The following is a 22756-nucleotide window of genomic DNA, read 5'->3' on the forward strand; positions in this document are numbered from 1 at the left end:
TGTGAATGGGGGGAGGGAGGGAGGGAGGGGCATCATTGCGCTAGACAGCGTTCCTGTGTTATGTGCACAATTCTGTTTGAGGCAGCGCCTTCATCCAGCACACACACACACACACACACGCGCACGCAGACGAGCACCCTCCACGCAGACGTATGTTAGAGACGCGTGTACTCTGTGAAGTGCCGCGAGAGAAAGAGAGAGAGACCAGTACTGCTCTGCATTGCGTCAGCGGCCACTGTTATCGACGTCGTCGTCGTCGTGTGCCTTCACATGCCTCGCGGAGACTCTGCTGTCCGCCGCACATCTTTCGTGTTCGTGCGTGTCTGGGTGCCTCTGTCTAGATCCGCCTGCCGCACTTGCTTTCCCATCACGATGATGTTCAGTCCTGCGCGCACGGTCGCACCCCCAACACCCGATCTCTTTCCCGCTCCCCTTCTCTCTTCCTTTCGGCAACCTCAACTGTGTTTGCTGTCGCCTCGCACCTCCTCTACACCTCTCCGTGATAAAATTCTGCTGCTTGGCACGCGTGTTCACCGGCACCGGCGCACACACACACACACACACCAGCACCAGCAGCAGCAAGCACAACAGAGAAAGGGGTGAAGAGTTGCCCCCCCCCTCCTACTTTATCGCGCTCAACAGGCAAGACGCGAGAGGACGGGTGGGTGTGTGCGCGTGAGAAGGGAGGGAAGGTGGAAGGACGGAACAACCACACGTGCGTGTATTTGCCACTGCCCATTCACACTGGCTGATCAGCTCAGTGTTTTCTTCGTTTGGCCTCTCTCCTGTGTGTGTGGGTGTGTGTCCATCACACAAGGCCGCATCGCCCCATTCGCCGCTGTGTATTTTTCTCTCTCTCTGCCTCTCTCCGGCTTTCGCTAGAATGGCCTCTGAGGACCGCATCACGTTGATCGACGACGCCTCCGTCATCTGCGAAGACATTGTCAGCACCCTGTTCAACCACGAAACGCGCTACCAGCACAACAAGGTTACCGGCCTCGTCTCCGCCATCTCCGATCAGGTGGTGCAGCGGCTGACGCAGGAGGCGAAGCTGCCGCGCAAGTACGTCGTCCTCGTCACGATCCTGCAGAAGAACGGTGCTGGTATGCAGATGATCTCCTCGTGCTCCTGGAACCCAACGAGTGACGCGTGCTACGTACACAGAGCGGAGAATAAGGCCATGTACTGCATCATTACAGTCTACGGTGTCACCGTGTAGTCGTGCGTGCAGCAGCGCGATCACGAGCGAGCCGGGCGCACGCCGTCCATGTCCCGCTCCCTTGTCGCACCCTTTGACATGTACAACGCCAACCCACGAACCCAGACACATGCGCACTCACGCCCAAGAGCACGTGATTGGGCGCCATGGCATCGAGTAATGGGGGGGACCCTTCTCAAACTCTCTCTCATGTTACTATTTGATTGTCTGTCGATGCCCTCACTAGCGCGCTCCACTGGTGGACCCAGGACGCAAATTCAAGCACTCGTAAAGCCCTCCTCTCCTCTCCTCTCCCCTCCTCCCTCTCTTCCCACCCACTCCATGCCATGCCTCCCTCCTTATCCCCGTCCCTCCTGCGCCCTCGCTTTCTCTCTCTCTCTCTCTCTCTCTCTGTGCTGCCCCACCCATGCAGCCACTCACCACTCTGCACTCGCACGTGCGCACACCGTCGTCAATGTCGCCAAGGCGACTGAAGCACAGACCCTCACTGACATAGACATGCATACCACCGCTCCCTCTTGTGGCCCTTAATCATCCAACTCGGTTCTTCTCGAAGACACCGCTTACACATATATACAGCAACGATGGCTCGCCCCTGGAGAGTGAATGACACACATCCGCCAATCGCCCTCTTCCTTCCTCTCTCTCTCTCCGCGGCCTTTCAACACCACCGCCATCCACTCCCACAGTCAGCTCCGCGAGCCTCTACCACCGGTTCCAGCCATTGGCCGTCTCGTTGTCTTCACAGAGCTCATGCATGCATCCATCTCCCTCTCTCCCCCTCCCCAGATAGTCAGAGCGAAGCGAAGACGCCCCTCGCATTGCGCTTTGCTCGGGTGTTGAATGGACAGGGTATTTCTTCACTGTCACTCGGGTTCTCCTGCCCGGGGCTTTGTTGTGTTGTTTGCTCGTGTGTTCGACTCAGTCCTCCCACTCATTCAACCACCACTACCCCGTTCACATCTCCACCAGGTGAGATAGAAAAGTCGGAAGGATGGGTGATGCAGCGCCCTCGTGGGCACCGAACAGGAGATGCACGTATCGTACTGAGGCACACACACACACACACACACACACACACACACACCTACACACCTGGAGGCATATGGCGGGGTGTAAGCGGCACGATCGCACACACGCTCTCCTGTATCGGATTCTCTGACGATGCGCACACATTGGCGTATGCCTGCGGACGGGAAAAGGAGAATGAGGGGAGGGGTGTTTGCATAACACGCGCACACGCGCGCAGATGCCCCCTCTCCCCCCTCTTTCGCTCACTATCTCACTATTCTACCTGCACCCGCCAAAGCAGCGCCTCTGTGCACTATTCATCTACCACCACCACCACCTCTCCCTGCACGTCGTGCCATTGCTGTTAATCTGCACTCGCGCCTCTACAGGCTTTCGCTCTCCCTCATCTCACTCATCATATTTGCTGTCAAGACCAGTTTCCCTCTCTGTCTGTGCTTAAAGGGGGCGCCACGCACCCTCCCTGACCCACGCATCCTCCACGTCCTCGCCATGCTGCGGCACAGCCTGTGGCGATATCGCCGCATCAGCTACGTGACGGATGTGGAGGGCGACTTTGCGTACTTTCAGCGCTTTGTCGCCATCTCACGAGTGCTTCAGTGGGAGTCGACAAAGCCTGCGGTCTCCTCCGACCCTCCCCGTTCCAGCGCGGGTAACAGCAACGACAGGGGAGTCGCGAATGCCCGGTGGGCACCGCTGTCCTCTGCCGTGCTTCCGGCTCCTTCGAAGGCGTTTCCAGCAAGCAACCCTGCTGCCAACATGCAAACACTAGATACCACCACCACCGCAACTGCCGCTGCCGCCGTTGATGCCTACGAGCCGGGGTATTGTCATCTTGTGGACCTCTCTCGCTATCGGCTTGGCTTCCAGGACGCAAGCTCGCACTTCGTCTTCGGTGGCGACGCCTTCGACCATGGCAGCGACATCACATTCGGCGAGGTGCTGCTCGACTTCAAACGCCGCTTCCCATCTCGTGTGCACCTGCTGCTCGGAAACCGAGACGTGAACAAGATGGCCATGTACCCGCGCATGGCACGCGAGGTCGAGGGGATGACTCCCGACGCAGCAGAGGACAACGTCTTCACGCTAACACCACCGTCGAAAGAGACCATCGTGGCGGCAGCGGTGTCGCTGACCGAACCTGTGCGGTACCGCGACTTCCTACTCAGGCAGCAGCGGCAAGAAGCACAGCAGCAGGACGGCGCAGGGCACGCCGCTTCGAGCCCGTGTGGCGGCGGTGCTTGTGTCAGCAGCAGCAATACGCTGTGCACAGACGCTATTTCGTTCTTGCAGTGGGCATTGCAGTACAAGCTTGGAGGCCCGAACACCTTTGCCCATCGACGGCAGGAGCTGCGTGAGTTGGCGGCAATGGCGGCCGACGGGTGTGGGGCGGTGACGGTGGCACCTCCCGCAACTAATGCGGAGGCTATTCGGTACGGCAGTGCTAACGCCGAGGATGCCGTGGTCGCCGCCTCCTTCTTCGCCGCCGCGCAGCCCGGCGGGGTCTACTACGAGTACATCCGCGCCGGTGTCCTCAGCGTCGTGCTGGACGGCGTTCTTTTCGTCCACGGAGGTGTGAACAGCCGCAACGCCGGCTTTGTGCCCAGCCTGGAGGCGACCTCTTACGCGGAGCAGCGGACCGCTGGGCAGTGGTTGCTGCCAGGGATCCCTGCGCAGGAGGCGGCCTCGGCCCCGGAGGCGGCCTCGGCAACCTCGGCTCTGGACTGGCTTGCTGCCTTGGAGCGATTCAAAGCTGCCGCCTTCTCCGATTGGTCGAACGGCACTCCCCTGTGCGGCGAGGCGCTGCGGGCGTACGTCTACCCGCGCTTCGTCGCTCCACACTCGATTGCAGTGGGTACAGTGATGAACGTAGACGGCCCCCATCACATACCGCTCACAGTGGCCGCCTACCTTCTCCAGTCCGGCATCCACACCGTGTGCTCTGGGCACCAGCCGGTGGGCGACACCCCAGCCATCGTCCGTCAGCCCGGCGGCTTCACGATCGTCGACGCGGACAATTCCTACTGCGGCCGCGGCAACGAATTCTGCACGCAATTCAACCGCCGCGGCGCGGCTGTGATGGAGCTCGTGTTTGAGCACCCGGACGACCACGGCGGCGGCGATGACGTGGCATCGCACAGCGCAGCTGCTGCCTCGCCCTCGCTGATCGTCCACGGCTGCCGTGCTGACAGTACGCCGTTCGAGTTCGATATCTACAGCGACTGGCGCGTGGGTCGTTACGTGGGTGACGGTTGGTGGGTGCGGTTGCCCCCAGAGGCCACCGCCGCCGCGTCATCGTCGTCTGACAGCGGCAGCGAGGCAGCACACGCGGGACTCTACGAGCTGCGGCGCACTCGGGACGGGTTCCGACACGAGGAGACGCGGTGGGCCACTGCAGCGGAGGTCGACACCTGGTTGTGGCAGGCCGCGGCAAGCAGGCAGGCGACCGTGCCAGGCGAATTGGCTCAGCGGTACACAGCGGAGGAACTCGCCGAGGTGCGTGTTCACCGCCTCAAGACAAAGGTGAAGCCCACGTGAGCTGTCATCGGCAATGCGGCGATGACTTCTTGTATCACTCGACAGCAGTGCACCTTGCTTGTGGATGCACGTCTGTGCACGCCTGCCACCACTCGACATGTCGTCGCCGGCCCCCCCCCCCCATCATCGCATACATTGATGCGCGCCAACGATTGCTCAGCAACCTCCGCAAAGGCGGCATGGCTGTGGAGTGGAAGAACAGCAGAGAAAGACGAAAATTAGGTCGTGCGCCATGTGTGCACCGGTAAGCTGCGACGCACAGTGTCACGGACGCGCCTGTGCCTTCCGCCGAGAGACAAAGCCGCCTATCCCTTATGTATTGCATATCTGCTTGCTTTTACTCTCCACCTCCTTCTCTTTCGTCCTCACACCAGGGTCGTCTTCGGTGGAGTGAGTGTACGTGTGTCGAGCGTCTCTCGCCCCCCCCCCCCTCTCCGTTGCCCTTTGTTTACCTCTCATGTCGTCCACATGGCTGCATGCGCTGCGGACGTACGCGAAGCGCACCAACACGACGTCAACCTCGCTTGTCGCTCGCCGTCACCTCTTCGACGAGCTATGTGCTGCTCATCTCTGCAGGCTGCCGAACGCGCAGCTGCATCCCGATGCTCTCGCCGTCCTCCGCGAGGCACGTTGGTCGCTGCTGCGCGAAGGCACCACCGCCGACAAAGCAGAGCTGCTGGAGCACATCGTGCGGCAGTACTCGCAAGCAAGTGAGAAGGCCATGTACGTGGCGCCCACGGCGTCTTGCAGCCCAGACGGCATGAGCAGCTGCGCTGAAGCACACCGCAAGCAGCCGATGAAGAAGAGCAGTCGCGCGCAATTCCTGCAAAATCGGTCGCCAGAGCATTCAACCCGCAGCAGTAGTCCCAGCAATCTCCTCTCCGATGTGCAGCTCAGCGAGATGAGTATACTGCAGCAGCTGCTGCTGGAGCAGGTGCAGTGCCTTGTTGAGGCCAAGGTATCTGACATTCCCTTGTCGGCGCGCCACTACCGCTACCCGATGCGCTCCCCGCTGCTCGCCACTGTAAGCCCGGAACTGCCGCTACTGCTGCTGGAGGAGCTCACACAGCAGAGCTCAGCAGTGTCGTCGACCATAGACTGGGAAGCGCGCGTTGACTGCTGTGTTGGCCTCGTCGCGGCGGGTCACACGCAGGAGGCACTCGCTCTGTGTGGCGATGATGGTAGTGCATTTCGCGCTGTGATACACCGTGTGGCGCAGCTGCGTCGGGACGGGTGGCGGTGCGCGTGGGCACTGGCAGATGCTGTCCCGCTGTCTCGCGTTCTTGACGACGCTGCGACCGCCTCTTTTGAGTGGCTGCGCGGGGTGCTGGAGGCAAATGACATGCGCCACCGAGCGGTCGTCGGTGCGCGGCAACCGGCCAGTGCCGATGCCAATCCCAAGCGGAATGTTGTGTTCGAGTGGGTGGATTGCCTGCGCCGCTTGATCGTGTCGTCGAGCACGGTGCCCTTGACCAGCGCAGAGGGGCAACAGCAACAGCAGCGTGTGTCCGCTACGGCGCTGCGGCTCATCATGGACACTTATCTGTCCATCTGTCCAGCCAGCCGCTGGCGGGATGCGGTCGGGGCGGTGCTGGAACTGGCTGGGACAACTAGTGGAGCGCCTGCTGTAGCACAAGCGGCCGCGGAGGGAAAGCGCTTTGCTGACGCGGTGACAATGGGGCGCCTCATGTCGATGCTTCAAGCGGCAGAGCAGCCATGGATGGTGCTGCTTTTCTTTTACGGCGACTCGCTGGCACTGCAGGTCGCGTCTTCGGGGTCGCGTACCGACAGCAGCACCAAGCGGCCTGAGAGCAATGGTACCGCAAGGTGGCGAGTGAGCGACGAGTCGGTGCAGGCAAAGGCGGCGGAGTGCGTGCGAGCAGCGCGCGACGCCGACCGCCTCACAGTGGCGACGGGTACAATGCTGAAGGAGCGCGACAAGCACCACGCCGCTATCTACAACCACGCCATGGTCGCCCTCGCTGCCACGGGACACTACACGGAAGCCATGCTCTTCTACCGTACGCTGCCGCGCCCGCTGGTCAATTGCTACACGCATTGGTCTGTGCTGCAGCTCTTCTTGCGGCCGACACACGACAGACACGCCGCGTCTGCGCTCCGCTCCTCTGACAACTACGATCAGTGCACGCGCGCGCTCCGACACCTAATTCGGATGAACACGGCGGGGTCAGAGGCAGCGGATGCGCCAACCGAGGTAAACGACAACCGTGACGGCGCGCATCCGGCGAAGCCAATCAGCTTCACACGCGAGCAAGGTGGTGTGTGGGAATCCATGACGCTGTGGGCCGCACTCCGGCGGGACGCCGAGACGGTCGACCTGTGCGCTATGCACGCACCGGCCGCGTCTCGATATGCGCATCCCATTGCCCTGCTCTCGGCCGCGGCATCGCGCAGCGACGGTTGGTCATCCGCGCAGGCACAAGTCCGCCACATGTGCCGCGCGCCACGCACCACACTGAAGGAACTGAGCCTGGCAACGGCGGTCATGGCTTCGTTTTTCCCACACTGGCCGGACGACACTGCTGCAGCAGAACCGCCTGTGCGAGCGGAGCTGTTTGACGAGGTGGCATGCTCGATGGCTCGCCTCGTCGGTCGCAGCCAGTCTCGCATGGACGAGATGCTCCAGTTCCTTGTCGACTACTCTGTCAGTCTTCGACGGCGCCGCCGTACGCCCATGACGCCGCAGGAGGAGGAAGCGGCACTTGACGACATCCTTGTCAAGGAAAACGTCCTCGCGAGCACCATTGACCTGGCCCGTCCGCGCCCCCCTGGCGCCGACAGGGGGCATCAAAGCAGCGACAAGAGCGGGGCGGACGACCCCCGTGTGTGGCGCACGCTGGTGCGTGTCATGGCGTCCGTTGCTGAGTTACAGGGCCTCTCCGCCGCGCGGGCCGCGCCGGCGCTCGTGTCGATCGGCGTCCCCGCCGAATTGGTAATTGACCTGCTGCCCACGTAAGCTGTGCAAGCGAACCCCGCCGCCGCTTTCGCCGCGCGCGCGCCTGGGGGGTTGTTTCGGAAATGCCAGGGCGGCGCCCGGGCCGACGCTCCGCCCCACGGCAAAAAATATAAAATGGGCCGCCCCCCTCCCCTGGTGCCCGAGAGCCCAGCACACCCTCAGCACGCGCGGAGAGAGGCCGGGGAGCCCCCCCACCCCGACCATGCCAAACCGTCCCAGGCAGTGGCACGGTCCAGCGCCTACGACACATGAGGGGGGAGGGGGAGTCACCGCGACGCGTCGCTACCAATGCCGGCGGCCTGCGACAGCCCACAGGCCTGTGCCAGCCATGGGATGGGCAGAGCGCCAGCATGGCTCGGACGCGCCCCACCCGACCCTCGCAGCATGCTGGTGAGGAGCCGGCGGTGTCCTGGCGGATACCAAAAAGGCCCCCCCCTCCTTAGGAAAAGCCGAGGGGCGGCCCCCAACATCACAAGCAAATGGTCGCTGAGCGCCCCCACGCCACCTTTAAGCCACTCGCGAGAGGAAGGCGAGGGGGCTCCCTAGAGCACACCCATTTGTCAAGGCGGAGAACGGTTTCTTTCCATACGACCCTTACACGGGTTTCTCGACGTTCGAAAAGCCGTTTGGCTCACTTCCATTCAAAGCCCTTTTGCTTTCTTGAAATATCCCGCCAGTGACAAGTTTTTGCTGAAGCCCACTCCGTGCTGCTCGGCTAAATTTCACATTAGCGAAACACGTTGACTCTTGAAAGCGCCTTGACTAGTAGAGATGCGATCTGCTCCACCCCATTGTCTCGGTTGCCCTTATGACTCTCATACACGAATCGCCACAGATGTCTCATTCTCCACTCCCACTCACTTTCCCTCTCATTTCCTGACCTCTTCGTTTCCTTTCGACCTGCACTTTGTTGCCAACTGTGCTAAAGAAAAGAAGCTATTTTTATCTAGAGGCACTCTATTTCTCAATATTCACTCGAAAAGCACCTCATTCTGTAGCCGCACCGTTCATTCTTTTCGGCCAACTATTGCCTCAACGATGGCTGAGGAAGGAGCTATGGATATTCGCCTGGTGCTGAAGGGCCCCAACGGCGAGTTCAAAGTGGACCGAGATCTTTATGTCATTGTCCATTGTGACGACGGCAAGTACATCGAGGTGTCGAGAAACTACACTCAGCAGTGCCCATTCATCGAGGAAGCCGAGGATGAGATCCCAGAGTTTCGCTTCCCAGCCGCAGTGCTGGAGCATCTTATCCGCTGGGCAGTGCACTACGGTGTAGAGGGCCATGCTGCTAGCCCGATGACCCGCCCATGCATTTACCGTGATTTCTCCTACGTTGTGACGGACCAGTGGGATAATGACTTCTTCAACCAACGACTTTGCTCTCCTCTGAATCAGAAGCATTACCTACTGACAATGACGGCGGCTGAGCAGTTCGGCATGCAGGGACTGCTCGATTTCATGTCCATCGGCCTTGGGTGCAAGCTCCGCAGCAAGGACGACAGCGGTATCATTCATGAGGTCATGGGCCTTGATAAAGAGACGGAAATCACGAGCGAGGATTTGTCCGATGTCTCGAAGGACTACCCTTGGTTTGATGATGCTGTAAAGGCCACAACGAAGAAATGAGATGATGATGAAAGCAGCAGCATTGAAAGGCACCCCGGTTACGTTATTGTGTCGACATGTGCACAATCAAAGGAGGTAATTTTCAGAAAAAAAATGATTTGCAATGCAAGGCATTGGAAGAGGAAATTACTAAGGTTTTTTTTGTGTTTGTGTTCATTGGTAAAGTAACAGGAAGCCCTCTGCATTACCTCCAAAGTAAGTTGACGACCTGAAGGTAAAAAGCACATGATCGAAGACATATGTCTATGCATGGCACTCTTTGCTGAGTTGCAGCATTGTTTACGGGTATGATAAATCAAATGTGAGTATACTGTTCAAGGCAAAGACACGCGTATGCTTGTTTTGCTGTACTATCACCCGAGAGAGCAGCTGTCAAGCACCTATCCTGTCCTGGTTTCGGTGATGACAACGTCGGCAAGCATGAGCATGCCAACTAGCTTTCTATGAATGCATTATTTCTAATATCTTTTTTGTGTGTTATTTTTTCGATCACATATTGTACATTTTGTTCTCTACAATGCTGAACTTTGCACTGCCATATACAACTGAATTCATTATCGCGCAATGGGATTATTTTGAAACATAAAAAAAAACACAGTATAAATTTATAATCTACAATTTCACTCACATTTTAACCACTGCCAAATAACAAAGGAGGAAACTGACTCGCCATTTGACCCCAGACGCGTCAGCACTACTATTCCTTTTTTTTTTGTCAGCAGAGTGCTTCTCTCTGTCGGGGACCTGCCCCTCGAATGCACTAATTCAACGGCGATCCTCTCAATTTTCATTGATTTTTTCTTTTTTCACCTACCAAAAGAAATGGGCAAGCCAGGCAAAAAAGCCGGGAAGGGGCTCCTCACCCCCACCAACCCCAACCGGCGCACCGACCCAAACAAGACCAGTCTTCGAGATCAACGCACTATTAAGCGGCTGAAAATGTACAAGTCAAAAATCAAACGTGACGAAAAGGGCAACATTATCAAGGGAAGTGTGCTCACAGCATCTGATCGCATTGAGAAGCAGATGGCACGTATTGCACCTGACCGCCGCTGGTTTGGTAACACCCGGACCATCGGCCAGGAGGCACTTCAGAAATTCCGCGAAGAAATGGGAGCCAAGTACAGGGACCCGTACAGCGTCATCATCAAGCAATCCAAGTTGCCGCTGAGCCTTCTAGAAGAGCCGAAGAACACCGACGGAAGTATCCGCAAAGAAATGGTGTGGGACAAAACGTTTGGTGACAAGGCGAACCGCAAGCGTGTGCGACTCAATGCTGTGGATATGTCAGCCTTGGCCACAGAGGCTAACGTCAAGGGGGACAACTACGACTGCAACAAAAAAGAGAAGGACCGCGATTTGATGAAGGGAGTGCACAAGGATCGCAACGATAAAACCAGGAACGGCATTTTGATGACCAAAGGTCAATCAAACCGAATTTGGTGCGAGCTGTATAAAGTGATTGACAGTTCGGACGTAGTGTTGTACGTCGTCGACGCGCGCGATCCAATGGGTACGCGAAGCGCTTTTCTGGAGGATTTCATGCGTCGCGAAAAAATATATAAACACTTTGTTCTGGTGTTAAACAAGTGCGATTTAGTCCCTCTGTGGGCAACAGCTCGCTGGCTCCAGATTCTCAGCAAGGATTATCCCACCATCGCCTTCCATGCCAGTGTAAATCATCCTTTCGGCAAAGGTAACGTCATTTCTTTGCTCCGGCAATTCGCGCGTCTGCACAACGTGACACACCGCGGCAACAAGCGCACCAAGACACCGATTTCGGTAGGTGTGATCGGTTACCCGAATGTAGGAAAGAGCTCGCTGATTAATACACTACGTCGTAAATCCGTCTGCAAAGTGGCGCCCATTCCTGGTGAGACAAAGGTGTGGCAGTATGTTGCGCTGACACGGAGTATCTTCCTCATTGACTGCCCCGGTGTGGTGTACGACCGCGAGTCAAACAACGATGTCCAGGCGGTGCTCAAGGGTGTTGTGCGTGTGGAGCGTCTCGGAAATGCGGACAAGACAGATGTGGTGGACACCGTGTTGAAGATTGTCAAGCATCGCGATATTGTGGCCACATATAGCGTCAAAGAATGGCGTGATGTTGTTGATTTTCTCGAAAAGCTCGCAAAGCTACGCGGAAAGCTGGTCGCTGGAGGGGAGCCGGACGTGGAAGCTGCTGCGCGCATGGTCTTGTACGATTGGCAGCGCGGGCGTCTGCCGTGGTTTAACGCGCCGCCGTTCGAGTCCAATAAACACTACCGTGATGCAACTGAGCAGCCTCAGGCAAAACAAATGAAGTTGATTGAGCATTACAGCTCTTTTAACGTGGTTGATGACACCATGAATAATGGCGATGAAGAGCAGGAAGACGACGAGGCTAGCGTAGCTGACAGCAGTGAGGAGACTGTGAATAACACGACTGACGATGCCCCAGTCGACAGAGATAGTCGAGTGGAGAACGAGGAGAACGAGGAGAAAGCGATCAAGCCTTCGAAGGCGAATAAGACAGAGAAACTCTCTACGAAGAAGGGACGCACACAGCGGTCAGTGGGGATCGGTCATGAGGAGATGGCAACAGTGGCCACGTATTTGCGTGAGCAGGAGGAGAAACAACGGAAAGTCAAGCAGCAGGAGAAGCGGAGAGCCGCGCGCGAGGAGCAGGAGGGCGTGGAGGCTTTTGTAGCTGACGCCGAGCACGAGAGCGACGACGCGCTTTGGGCGCAATTCTTAGCCGCTGCCAAGGAGTAATGCAACGAAAAGTGTGAATTTGCGTTTTTTTTTTCTGACGTCTCCTCTGCCAGGCATCATGGGCGATCTTCTCGCGTCTCGTTGATCACAGTATCCGAGACACAGCTGTTACCGTTGCTGTTTTACATCCAACCACCCGCTGCTCTGCTTGTTTCTGTTGCTGCCCGAGACTGCTTATCACATTTACTTTCGTTCTTCTCTTCTTGTTTTCTCTTCGTTGCACCCATGCGCGTGTGTGCGTCTGGCTTGCTCTGTCTCCTCCTCCTCCTGATGATATGTTTTCGCTTGGGCAGCACCGTCACACGGTGTTATGTGATGTTGTGGGACATTTTTTTTCCTCTACATTTGTCTCTGCCCTGATGACAGCGGGGCACACCTCGGTACGCGCGGAGAGAGGCCGGGGAGCCCCCCACCCCGACCATGCCAAACCGTCCCAGGCGGTGGCAGGGTCCAGCGCCTACGACACACGAGGGGGGAGTCACCGCGACGCGTCGCTACCAATGCCGGCGGCCTGCGACAGCCCACAGGCCTGTGCCAGCCATGGGATGGGCAGAGCGCCAGCATGGCTCGGACGCGCCCCACCCGACCTTCGCAGCATGCTGGTGAGGAGCCGGCGCCGCCCCGCGAGACGCACCAGGTTATGGTCGGCGCGATGGGTGAGGCTGCGAGGCGACCCGGGAGGCGAGGGTGGTGTTTGACTAGAGTGGATAGCAGGGGCCGTGCTTGTGATGGCTGGGTCGGCGCATTGCTCTAGGGCGTACGCCTGGCGCTGCTTTGCACCACGTGATGGGGCCGGCGACAGGTCGAGTGGAGTGGGGCGCATGAGCTCACGTCTTCCAGTGGCTGGGGGCGTACATGTTAAGCTCATTTATTTCGTTGATTCTTTCCGTTCCTTTACGCTTAACGAGCTCCGCTATGTGTGTGTGTGTCTGTTTGTTGGTGGTGGTGCTTTGGTGTGGTGGCTCCGCTTGTAAGCGAAGACGCTCAGGATTACACATGCCGACACGGCTGGACGCAGTGCACGTACGAAGCCCAGCCGCCTCCCCTCCTCTCCGCCAGGGTAACGAGCAAAAGCACAGGGCCTAATAAATATAAAAAAAAGAGACAACAAACGAAAATGTAAGGAGTGACGTTGGGTATTGGGGAGGGGGAGGTGGCAGTAGGAAAGACCTCCGCGACTTCATGAACGCGCTCCCACGGTGCATTCCACCGCGTAGGATCGGTGGCAGGCGTGGACAGAGAGAAAGGTGTCTCTGTAGCGTCGCTGCTGTACACCTCGGACGGCGAACTTGGAGTCCACTGGGAAGGACGCAAGAGGTGGCCGCACCAAACAAGCGCGCGCGCTCTCTCGCCTGTCTTTTCACGTTTTTTGTTTTGCACTTCGAGGCGTCCCTCGCCACTCGACCAGTACCACAGACGCCTCTCTCCATCGCATCTCCTCTGCCCCCCCCCCACCACCACCAATCGCTCTTTTCACTACCCCTGGGCGTGTCCCTTTTTTTGTTCGCACCTCACCTTCCTCGGCCTGCTGCTTGCCAGGCTCCATCATCCAGAACAACATAGAAAAGCTCCACAGACAATCCGGAAAACAAGTGGAAACCAAGAGAGCTCAGAAAAAGGTCGGAGAGGGGCCTACACGTTGATTTCCTCTCTTCTGAGTGTGTAGAGCATGCCGGCACTGGGATGAGTAATGCAACTCTGCCGCATGCCGTTGCCCTCGCGCAGGAGCTGGAGACGGAGCTCCGGCACCTCGATGCCCTGCAACGACACTATACACAGCTGCTTGTTCATCAGCTGAGTAGCCTTGATTTTCTCGACGGTAGTGACTCTGCCACTACGGTTGCTGCAGGGGAACCTACCATGGTTCACAACGGGGGCTATGTAGCTGCCAAGCCTGAAGTGGTTACTACTCCCTGCATTACACAGCCATCAGCGCTGCCGCTGCCTTGGAGGCATCAAGCCGACGATGCGGCACGACCTCTACAGCCACCGTATCCGCCCCGCCCTCGCTCTGTGACTGACACCATCAGTGGCCTTTCCTCGTCGCTTCCACAGCCTTTGGCAGCCACCAGCGAGCCACCACCACCGCCAAAACGAAGGGGCCGGAGTACCGCAAAACCAGCGACACCTCGGCGAAAGGCGGACACCACCCGCAGCGCTCTGCCTCGACAACAGCCCCATGTCGCAGCCGCACCGCCTGTGCCTTCTTCACCGAACGACAAGGCGGCACAACGAGCGCGATGGGCGCTGCGACTCCTTCGCGAGGAACGGGATGCCTACTTCAATGCGAAAGCCCGGCGTGCTGAGGAGCTGCTGCGCGAAGGGCGTGAGGCTGCGCAGAAAAGCCGCGCACGTCGGCAGGCTGAAGCGATACAGTCCCTACCCAAGTCTGGATGACAGGCCCAAGGCTGTGCCTCCCTCTCGTTTGCAGTGGTGTGATATATGTGTATGTGTTGCGACCGTATGCCCCTTCCCCCATGGCCCACCTTCCTCCTTCACCCACTCTCGTTGCTTTCCAGCCGGGGCACTACAGTGAGCGCATGGCTCACACATGTCATCGCCGCCATCGTGATGGTGTGTCCCCACCCACGCACTCGTTTTCCCTTGCTGCGCCATTATGCGGTACAGAGAGAAAAAGGAGTCGAAGATTCCGGTATGTGCACGTGGGTGTTCATATAGAAAGTCGAAGACTAGAAGGCGAGAGCATGCGAAGGAAACTGTTGAAGTGGTGTCTTCTCTCCTCCTCCCCCTCCCCCCTCCTTCACGCATCTCGCCCACTCTCTGTCCCTCATTGGCTTCCCCCACCCCCCACCTCTCCCTTTCCTCTCCAGGTGGTTGTCGAGGTGTCGATGTGCCGGCGTAAGACCAAGGAAGAGGAGGACTCTCAACGGACACAACTGAGCCCTGCCCAGGCCCGTCTGTGACGGCCAATCACCCCCCCCCCTCCCACCTCGTCTCCGACTTGTCGTGGTTTTGCCGATAAGGACGTATGTGCCCTCTATGCCCTTCTCATGCCTCTCTCTCTGTACTGTGAAGTGCTGTATTGCTGCTGTCTGCCCCTCTCACTCGCGTCAGTTTCGTCTCCCCTCCCCTTCCCTCCTTTCCTTTCCTTTCCTTTGCTTGTCTGATGATCGACCGCCATGATGATGAATGCCATGCGCGCCATGTCGTGAACCAATCAGGTAAGCTCATCACTATCCACTCCTTCACTCTCTTGCCTCATGCATACACCTCGCACCCTTCCCATTTTCGTTTCTACACTCCTCTCTCCTTTAAGTTCTCGTTGCTGTTGTTGTGTTTCTTGACTATTTAGGTGCGACGGCTCGCGTGTTGCCACTGTTAAGGTAAAGTACCCCCGCCACTGCCACGCGCCCTCTCTTCCCCTTCCTTCACAGAAGCCATGAAAATCTTTGAGGTGTGGAAGAGGGTGAACCGGTCCATCACCCACCGCCCGCCGGACCACTGGATCGGCTACCTCGTCGCCATCTCAGGGGCTCTGATGCAAATGATGAGCTACGGCATCGACAACAGTTTTTCGATCTTCTCGAACAGTATGCAGAATGACCCGTCTCTGGGCTACCCAAGCGCAACGACCGTCAGCTTCGGTAACTCCGTCTCTCTAGGGCTGTCACCGGTGTTCGGCGTCTTCGCCGGCTTCCTTGTCGATCGCGTGCCGCCGCGAGTTATGATGCTCACCTCTACGGTGATGTTATTCGCTGCATTGTGGCTGAGCTCGTCCTTTGCGAAGAGCTCGCCGGAGGTCACGGCATCCTTCTCGCTGCTCGCTTCCATCTCCTCCGCGTTTATGCTGTCGCCTGGCGCAGCAGCAACCGGCTCATGGTTCCGGCGTCGGCTCGGTCTTGGACAAGGGATCAATTTCTCCGGCGGCGGCGTAGGCAGCGCCGTTGTTCCGGCGGTGCTCGGCAGTCTCGTGGACGTCTACGGCTGGCGCCACACCTTCCGCCTCATGTCTGCCTTCTGCTCCATCGGACTGGTAGGAACCATCCTCTCCTGCCGCCGCCACCCGATCGAAGACGACATTGACATAGAGGAGCACGCCCACAGCCACAGCGAGCCAGCGCACACCTCAAACCGCCGCGGCGACAACCTCAGCGAGGAGGGGGACAATATTGTGCTCGCTGTAACAGCCGAGACAGATAAAAAAGTTACGTCCTCACAGACGACGCAGATGATCCAGCCCATGAGTGCGGAGGCGGAAAAGGCGGCAAGCCACTGCAACGAGAACATGAGCGAGTTAGTGGATCGTCACCACCAGCAGCAGCAGACCCCGCAGAATGGAAAGGAAGCGCTTGGCACCCGGGTCTGCGGGGTAGAAGATCTGATCCAGGATATGCACGTGCGGCGCCTGACCTGGAGAGAGATAATACGCGTCTTCCTCTCTCTTCGCTTCCTTACGCACTTCTTCATGTTCGCCATCTACGGGTGGGCCTTCTACGGACTCATCTACATGACCGTCCCCTACGTCTCCTCCATGGGCAGTGCTGGCACGGTGTACGAGAACGTCACCGCCATCAGCACCTCCAAGGCATCGACAGTTTTTACATTTTGGGGTGTGTTTCAGATTATAGGCTCCATCCTGGTAGGCGGCATGGCCTCCTTCACGGATGACGCCCTCGCCTACACGATCTGCGCCGCCGTCGGTGGTGTGGCAACATCGCTGCTTGTGTTTTGCCGCAGCTACGCAGCCTTTGCCGTGTGCTTGAGTGTTATCGGCTTCTGCACGGCTGGCATCTTTGCCATGATGCCGGCGCTGATCGCCAAGGACTTCCACGGGCCTAATTTGGGCCTCTTCATGGGCAGCGTGTTTGTGGCGGCCTGCCTTGGCGGCTTCTCGGCCCCGCCAATTCAGGCGCAGCTGAATAGTCGCTACCATGGCAACTACTCGTACGGCTGTGTATTCATCAGCTGCTGCATGACGCTTCCGGGAGTACTGTGCTACCTGCTCTTGTGGCCAGAGAAGCAGAGCCGCGTCGGTCGTGTCGTCAAGCGCATGCTGAGGCAGGGGTGAGGCAATGGCCCCACGTGGCCCCACCGCCTCCCTTCGGCCCACTGGTCGCCCTGCTCTCCTTCGTCCGCCATACCACAGCAGAAAGGAATGCCGCCACACTACACACCATCGCAGTTGCTGTCAATGTGAAGCGCCCTGGGCTTCTCCCCCTCTCCCTGGTGTAGAATGGGGGGGCTTCCCCCTTGCTGCAGCCGCTGCCAGGGTGGTGCTTGGCGCCGGTTGTGAATGGCCCTGTCAGTACTCTGCCATCTCACACGCATGGCTGAGTCCCCTCCCTCTCCTCTCCTTCTCCTTCTCCTCCTTTCCCACGTAGCATTCTGGGCTCTAGTCGTTATTGTTGCTGTCGCCACTGTTGTTTGCTGTCCGAGTGTCGTGACGTCTTCTTGTATCACCTCTTTCCTTTAACGCTACTCCGCCCCCCCCCCTTCTTCCCCTCCCTTCCCACACGCTCTCCTTCTCGGCCGCCCCCTTCGCGGGCTCCCGGCCGCATCGTCACCAGCACACGCACACGCAATGGTGCCCACGGGGGGGGGAGGGGGGGGAGAAATGGACTCGCGTCGCAAAATGACTTTCGGTCTCGTTCCACGTGCACGCGTGTTTTTTTTTCTTGTTTTGCCTTCTTCATTGTACTTTGTGGGGTGCGCACTTAACTTCTCTCTTCTCCCTTACCTGGCCGCAAACTGGCCACAGACTCCGACCACGCACTCGCAGGAGCGTGTACACATACCCCGCAAAGGGGTGAGATCGTCGGGTATCACACACACGCACACACACACGCACAAGCATATATATATATATATATGCTTGTGTGTGTGTGTGTATTTTTTTCCCTACTACTGTTGTTTTCCATTTTTTCTCCTCCCCACTCTCCTCTCCTCATTTCGCTCATTGGGGTTTGCCCGCAAACTGCGCAAACCTTTGCGGAGGAGGAAACAGCAGTAACTCTCGTGCTGTTAATAGTGAGGGAATTGGGGAGAGAGGCGAGGGGCGAGTAGATTCTGATGTGAGGAGGAGGGGGGAAGAAGGGGGGTAATACTAAGCACGAGAAGCGGAAGGAGACAGAGAGGTGTGGGGAAGTAAAAGGAGGTTATCCGGGGCGATGCGGCGGACGAGCGCAAATCGCTTTTTTTTCTTTACCGCCCCCGTCCCTGCCCTCCTCTCCCTCCTCACGGCGGTGAATGTGGTGGGGAGGGGGGTACCGCAAATCTGGTACCTCTACACATCCGTGCGTGCATATTGCTGCTTCTCCATGCCGTCACTCCCCCCCCCTCTCTCTGTCTGTCTGTCTTGCTGCTTCTCCTCACTCGTTCGGTGTGTATGTGCGTATTTGTGTGTGTGGGGGGGGGGGAGGGGGCCAATGTGAATGTGTGTGTGGGTAGGCGTGGTGAGCACTGCTGTACTGTTTGTTGTGTTGTTCACCTCCTCCCCCCCTCTCCCCTTTTTCTTTGTTCTTAACCGACCGCAAATACTCGACCAAAAGAGGATGGGGCACAAACAACGCGGGCACACACACACACACACACATCCTCCTCCCCCACACGCACACGCGCAGGGACAGACAAACGCGACATGAACTGCCATTGCTGGACCCGTGTGTGTGTATGTGTGTGGGGGAAGGGAGGGTGGCGCATGCTGCGTGAGCCTGAGCATGTGTCTATATCGACGTCTCCCTGCGCCCGCATGTCTGTGTCGATGCTCTTTTACTTTGAGGGTGACTGTAGGGGTAATGATAGAGAGAGAGATCAAGCAAGAGAGGAGGAGGTGGGTGGATGGACGAGGCGGGGAAGAGAGAGGTGCAGACGCATACAGGCGCACGCAGATAGCAACACGCCTACGCATATATATATATATATATATGCATGGGTGCATGTGTGCGTGGGTGTATATCCGCTATTTGTCGTCTTGTCTGCCTCTCCTTTATCCTTTCCTTTCTCAACTCTCCTCACCACAGTCATCATGGGCGTCTTTCTCTACCTCTGTGTTTCTCATTTGCTACGACTCTCGCAGCGCATCGTAGCGACGCCCTTCAGTATTCATCTCCCTCCCCCTCTTCACGTGCAACCCATATATGAGTAGGTGTATTGATGTGTAAACTCCTGCATGTACACGTGTGCGTGTATCCTCCTCCTCTCCCCCGCCCACTCGTCCCTCTGCGGATATCGTCACTGGTTCCATTCGCCCCCCCCTCTCCCAACACTACCGCCCAAGTCTGTTGAGTTGCGAGATGTGCGTACACGACAGAGAAGCGACGACCAAAAGTGAAATAGAGGGAAAAACAGTCGCGTGATGATGCTGCTCGAGTGCAATGGATGAGAAAGGGAAGATCGGTGGGGATAGAGGGGGGGGGCGAGGCGCCAAGGAAGGGGAGGGGTCAGTCAGATGCTTTGTTTGCTTATGACTCTCGCCATCATACACGGTTGTCTCTCCATACGCGCAACTACTGCAGTGAACCCCCCCCCCCGGAAAGAGAGGGTACGAATAACAAGAAGGTTTCTTTCCTGTTGGGGTAGTGGGGGTAGTGATAAAATGCGAAGAAGTGAGCGGATGCGCCTGCATGGGTGTGGTGTGATGGGTGTCCTGTGAGCGTCGGTATATGAGTGCGGGATGATAGCATCGATGAGGTAGCCGTATGGCCCCATCTCACCACCTCCCTCCCCCGTGTGCTCTTCGTCTCGGTCTTCACGCTTTTTCTCTCCCCCCCTCTCCCTCCCTCCCTCCCTCTCTGTCTCGGTCCCTTCAACTTCACCTACACGAGCAAGTGCCACTCGCGTACAGGAAAGGGACGCAAATATGCATTAATAGGCATAGGGGTCATCGCTGCGGCACTTCTCCTTCTCTTTCCTCTTTGCCGAGTGTATCCGGTAAGCGATGGATAAAGCAGGTGGAGTTCGAGCAGCGGCTGACTCTCAGAGGAGATGCAACAGATATGTATTGAAGGTGGACGCAGGGAGAAGCGTTGTGCGCGCCGCGGCGAACCGCCTTCTCCCTTCGGTCACCCTTACCGTCACGTGCGTGTGTGCCTAACTTTCTCTCTCCCCATCTCACTCTCACCCTGCGGTGGTGATCATGATAGCAGGGGTGCCTGCCTACCCCCCCCCTCCCCTCCTCCTCCCTCCCTCGACAAGCCGAGTTGTGCGGGGGACTACTCATCCTTCATCCCGGGCACTGACGATCAATCGTGCAGGTGTGCGCCCACTCCTTTATTCATTCTTCCGAGGGGCGTTTGCTGCCCTTACGACATGACGACGATGTGCATGGTGATAATGATGCTCCCTGCACACGTCACCCCCCCCTCTCCCGCTCAATTCCATCTCATTGTTCTTCCCTCTCCTGGCTGTCCTCCCTTCCCCTGCTGCTGCTGCTGCCTCTGTGCACGCACGCTTTCGCTCTCCCTTGATGACGTTTTTTGTTCTCCCCAGTCCCTCACCGCGCTTGGTACCCGCACCGCACCTTCAGCAATCCACACACATATATATATACTGTACTTTCCTCTGTGCGTCCGTCCACCTACTCCCCCCCCCCTCCCCACTTCAGCTAAAAACCTCTTGCCTCCCCCCTTCCCTTTTCCCTCAGCACGCCGCACACTCCACAGCTATCCCAGCACACTAGGCAGAGGCCTTCTCTTGGATAGGAAGATGAGCCGTCTAGCCCGCGCGTTAGCAAAACCCTTCACAGTGCCGGTAGCCATGTGCGCGAGGCAGATAGCAGCAATGGACGAACCACTGAAGCGACACATCGATGCCTACGAGGCGCGAGGTGAGGACATCACGATCGCTGTCTGGCGCGAGTACGTAGACGGGCAGCGAGTGCTGCTGCCGTACCGGTGGGCGAAGCTTCGGAATGAGATGGCGTACCTGGGCTCGGGCGAGATGGCCATCACAGACGTGTCTTTCGCTGACTTTCTGCTCATCGTGCGCTTTCTCACGAAGTGTCTCTTCATCTTCATCGTCGCTGTGATGGTCGGACGCCGCTCCGTCTTTCCTTCGCTGGAGCCGACCTCGCCGTTTGTGGAGGAAATCGTGAAGAACTGGCAACCGAACCGGCTGCGTGGAATGGCGGGCGCGGAGTACATGGCGCGTGATCAAGCAGCGGCAGCTTGCGGCCGTGGCCGCTGAGGAAGCGGGGAGGAAGCGCCCGATCTCTGAGGCGGCTGTAAGGCGGGGGGGCGAGAGGGCGGAAGGAAAAGGTGTGCTGACGAGGACGAGCGCAACGGTAGAGAAAAAAAACCGAGTGAGGAGAAGCCGGGGAAGGTTCGTTACCTTCGCATATGAGGAGTGCGAAAGAGAGTCGGGTACAAGACGAGAAGACCAGCGAAATGTGAGAAGCAAGAAGTGTCACCGTGGTTGTATGAGGATGGGGTGCATTGGGGTGGGGAAAGTTGTGGTCGCTGCTACCGTGTGCGACGATGCCGACAGGACATGGATGACACACCTCCCCACTCTTTTTTGATCATATTCCCCTTCTCCTACCTCCCCCCCCCCTCCTTTTATCCTTCTGCCATCAGCATCTGCCTGCTGTGGCGGAGTATCGTTGTGGGGTGACCCTTCCTAACTCTCTCAGTGGGCAATTGGCCACGCCTCGGTAGCCGAAGTCGGCCTCGGTGTCTTTGGGTGGGTGGGGGGGCTGTGGGTTTGTTTGCCGGCTTATACTTCTGCGCCTTTGCATGCGCCCCTTCCGTGCACACCCTTTTTGCTCGCCTCCCCCCCTCCCCCCTCTCCTCCTCCTCCTTTCCCTCTCCCCTGGAAGCAGGAGGAGTCAGAGCAGCGGCTTTGATTGGAGTGAGGGTGAGAGCGGAGGAAGAGGGGAAGGCAGAGGAGAGCGTAACGTCATCGAAGTGCATTGAGGTACGCGTGTAGGAGTGTTTGTCGCACAGATGTGTTTGGTGTTTGCCCATCTTGAGAGCGGCTGGAGGGATGCTGGGGAGAACGAGAGGGAGGGAGGGGGGAGGAACAGGAGGCAACAAGGCGCTCTTTGCCATCTTATCTGAGGAGTTCGGCCTTCTTCCCCCCATTTTCCTCTCAAGACAGCCACACGTGGGAACAAACGCTCACTCGCTCAGCCCCTTTACACCATCAACACCGCCCCTCTCCTTTCTCGAGTCTCACACACGAATGGGCTTCGCGGCCACCGTAACTCGCTCTTGTTTGAGACAACAGAGTTGCTCGAAGAGCCCTCTGTGCACCCCCTCTTCTCCTCCTCTCGAACCCCGTTGGTCTTTAGATTTCCCTCTAAAGCGGCCGATCGTACCGTTCCTCCATGGGCCTTCCCGCCTGCCTCCCCCACTAACGCTGACGCTGAGACGTCTAACCCCAAACCTCTGCTGGTACGTACTCCCTCCTTCTGCACTACCGTACCCACCGTCCAGCCCGACAGCACGTCCGGCAAGGCAGAGACTCCTCTGTGAAGATGTGTAGGGGTGTGTGCGTCTGCGTGTCTTGAGCGGTACTCTCGTTTGCGTGTGTGTGTGTGTGGGGGGGGGGGGTGCGTATCGCTCGAACTAATACAAAAAAACGTCCTTCGTTGTACCTTCGGAAGAAATTACTAGTACTACACACACACACACACACACACACACACACAC

The 22756-nt window shown here is 57.9% G+C and overlaps 8 protein-coding genes across 8 annotated transcripts, besides 2 other annotated features; all 8 read left to right on the top strand.

The window, feature by feature from the left end:
* Positions 1-883: 883 nt before the first annotated feature.
* LPMP_050410 (dynein-light chain-protein, putative) lies at positions 884-1219 on the top strand (the record flags this gene model as incomplete). Its single annotated transcript, XM_010705503.1, has 1 exon — positions 884-1219. One exon carries the CDS (start codon positions 884-886, stop codon positions 1217-1219), a length of 336 nt encoding a protein of 111 aa, XP_010703805.1.
* Positions 1220-2740: 1521 nt separating this feature from the next.
* Positions 2741-4786, top strand: LPMP_050420 (hypothetical protein; the record flags this gene model as incomplete). Its single annotated transcript, XM_010705504.1, has 1 exon — positions 2741-4786. The coding sequence occupies one exon, from the start codon at positions 2741-2743 to the stop codon at positions 4784-4786; it is 2046 nt and encodes a 681-aa protein (XP_010703806.1).
* Positions 4787-5243: 457 nt separating this feature from the next.
* LPMP_050430 (hypothetical protein) lies at positions 5244-7763 on the top strand (the record flags this gene model as incomplete). Its single annotated transcript, XM_010705505.1, has 1 exon — positions 5244-7763. One exon carries the CDS (start codon positions 5244-5246, stop codon positions 7761-7763), a length of 2520 nt encoding a protein of 839 aa, XP_010703807.1.
* A 142-nt stretch (positions 7764-7905) lies between these two features.
* Positions 7906-8184: a repeat region.
* Positions 8185-8801: 617 nt separating this feature from the next.
* Positions 8802-9392, top strand: LPMP_050440 (hypothetical protein; the record flags this gene model as incomplete). The annotated part of the gene is made up of 1 exon (XM_010705506.1): positions 8802-9392. The coding sequence occupies one exon, from the start codon at positions 8802-8804 to the stop codon at positions 9390-9392; it is 591 nt and encodes a 196-aa protein (XP_010703808.1).
* Positions 9393-10214: 822 nt separating this feature from the next.
* Positions 10215-12146, top strand: LPMP_050450 (GTPase, putative; the record flags this gene model as incomplete). The annotated part of the gene is made up of 1 exon (XM_010705507.1): positions 10215-12146. One exon carries the CDS (start codon positions 10215-10217, stop codon positions 12144-12146), a length of 1932 nt encoding a protein of 643 aa, XP_010703809.1.
* Positions 12147-12537: 391 nt separating this feature from the next.
* Positions 12538-12980: a repeat region.
* Positions 12981-13829: 849 nt separating this feature from the next.
* Positions 13830-14543, top strand: LPMP_050460 (hypothetical protein; the record flags this gene model as incomplete). The annotated part of the gene is made up of 1 exon (XM_010705508.1): positions 13830-14543. The coding sequence occupies one exon, from the start codon at positions 13830-13832 to the stop codon at positions 14541-14543; it is 714 nt and encodes a 237-aa protein (XP_010703810.1).
* A 1003-nt stretch (positions 14544-15546) lies between these two features.
* LPMP_050470 (monocarboxylate transporter-like protein) lies at positions 15547-17175 on the top strand (the record flags this gene model as incomplete). Its single annotated transcript, XM_010705509.1, has 1 exon — positions 15547-17175. One exon carries the CDS (start codon positions 15547-15549, stop codon positions 17173-17175), a length of 1629 nt encoding a protein of 542 aa, XP_010703811.1.
* A 3635-nt stretch (positions 17176-20810) lies between these two features.
* Positions 20811-21290, top strand: LPMP_050480 (hypothetical protein; the record flags this gene model as incomplete). The annotated part of the gene is made up of 1 exon (XM_010705510.1): positions 20811-21290. One exon carries the CDS (start codon positions 20811-20813, stop codon positions 21288-21290), a length of 480 nt encoding a protein of 159 aa, XP_010703812.1.
* Positions 21291-22756: the final 1466 nt, after the last annotated feature.

Source organism: Leishmania panamensis (assembly GCF_000755165.1).
Source record: "Leishmania panamensis strain MHOM/PA/94/PSC-1 chromosome 5 sequence".
NCBI lineage: Eukaryota > Euglenozoa > Kinetoplastea > Trypanosomatida > Trypanosomatidae > Leishmania > Leishmania panamensis.